The sequence below is a fragment of the Trichoderma citrinoviride genome (assembly GCF_003025115.1).
Source record: "Trichoderma citrinoviride strain TUCIM 6016 unplaced genomic scaffold BBK36scaffold_440, whole genome shotgun sequence".
NCBI lineage: Eukaryota > Fungi > Ascomycota > Sordariomycetes > Hypocreales > Hypocreaceae > Trichoderma > Trichoderma citrinoviride.
Genome location: NW_020195148.1, coordinates 1 through 1183, shown reverse-complemented (window position 1 = coordinate 1183; position 1183 = coordinate 1). Strand labels below are relative to the sequence as shown.

The following is a 1183-nucleotide window of genomic DNA, read 5'->3' as shown; positions in this document are numbered from 1 at the left end:
GTGGGAACAATGTGTATACATACAGCCTGTTCCGTAGATGCTGGTGGCGTCCAGCTGATCGATAATGTCCATCTTGCGGCTGGGGCGTGTCGACTTGGTCTTGCTGCGCTCGCGGCGTCTGGCCTCGATCATCCGCTTTTCCTCGGCCGTGAGGGACTTGCTGTCAAAATCCATGACCGACGAGTCCGAGTTGCGTCTCGGGCGTCGCTGCACCGGCTTGCGAGGCGGCGAATCGTCCAAAAGGCTGGGGCGGCTTGTTGGCTGCCTTGACTTGGACGGGGGCGGCTTGCGAGCCCTCAGGGCCTCTTCCTGGGAGCGAGTAGGGCGGTGCTTCTCAGCAGCTCGCGAAGACACCTGGCTCTCGCTTTCACGGCGGGGGGGCGCGGGTCGGTCGGTAGGGCGCTTCTTGACTAGCTGGGGGTCGAAGGGCTGCTTGGTTGAAAACGCAGGAGAGTCGTCAAGCGTCAAGGATCCCTACGTTTATCACACAGTGACGTTAGCACTCGGTTTGCCGTCGCACAAGCCTCTGAGGGGTTATCCAGCCCGCCCCCAACCGCTCTCTGATACACCAGAGCGACGGATGGGCGAGGAGGGAACGGTGGTCGTTAGGGCCATGATGACAGGTCAGGGCAGACGTACAAAGATCTCCTCGGCAGTGAGAGACTGCGTCTTGGGACCGCCGGCGGCGGCAGCATCGGCAGGGCGCGGAGCCGGAGGCTGGTCGAGGAAGGGGTTCCTCGACAGAGGGCGCTGGGACGGCATCGGGTCGTCGAAGGGGGAGGTAGGCGTCGTGGGGAAGGAGGAGACGTCGATGAGGCCGGGAGAGGTGGCGCGATAGTTGCGGAAGGGATTGTTGGAGGCGAGGCTGTCGGTGTTATTATTGTTGCTGGCGGCGGTGCCGTTGCCGGCGGCGTTGAAGGCCAGGCCGGGCGCCTGGGAGGAGGCGGGTTGCTGCCCTATAGGAGACGGCATCAGCTGGGCGTCGCGGACGGGTGCAGGCCAGATAGGCGAGCGATGGGCAAACATGAAACAAGGACGGCATGCCGTGATCGTCTACATGACACGGCAGGACGGCCAATGGCGAGATGCTCTGGCTGGGCGGCCGTTGGCTACGGCGCCGCGGTCCGCTTGGGCCCCTTGAGCTGTTTCGACCTGATGATGAGAGTCATTATGCAGGCGGGAG

The 1183-nt window shown here is 63.6% G+C and overlaps 1 protein-coding gene across 1 annotated transcript; it reads right to left on the bottom strand.

Annotated features, from left to right (window-relative positions):
- BBK36DRAFT_157975 (hypothetical protein) lies at positions 1–1026 on the bottom strand (the record flags this gene model as incomplete). Its single annotated transcript, XM_024897673.1, has 2 exons — positions 1–474; positions 640–1026. Coding segments are annotated over 2 exons (861 nt in total), but the record flags the coding sequence as incomplete, so codon positions are not given.
- Positions 1027–1183: the final 157 nt, after the last annotated feature.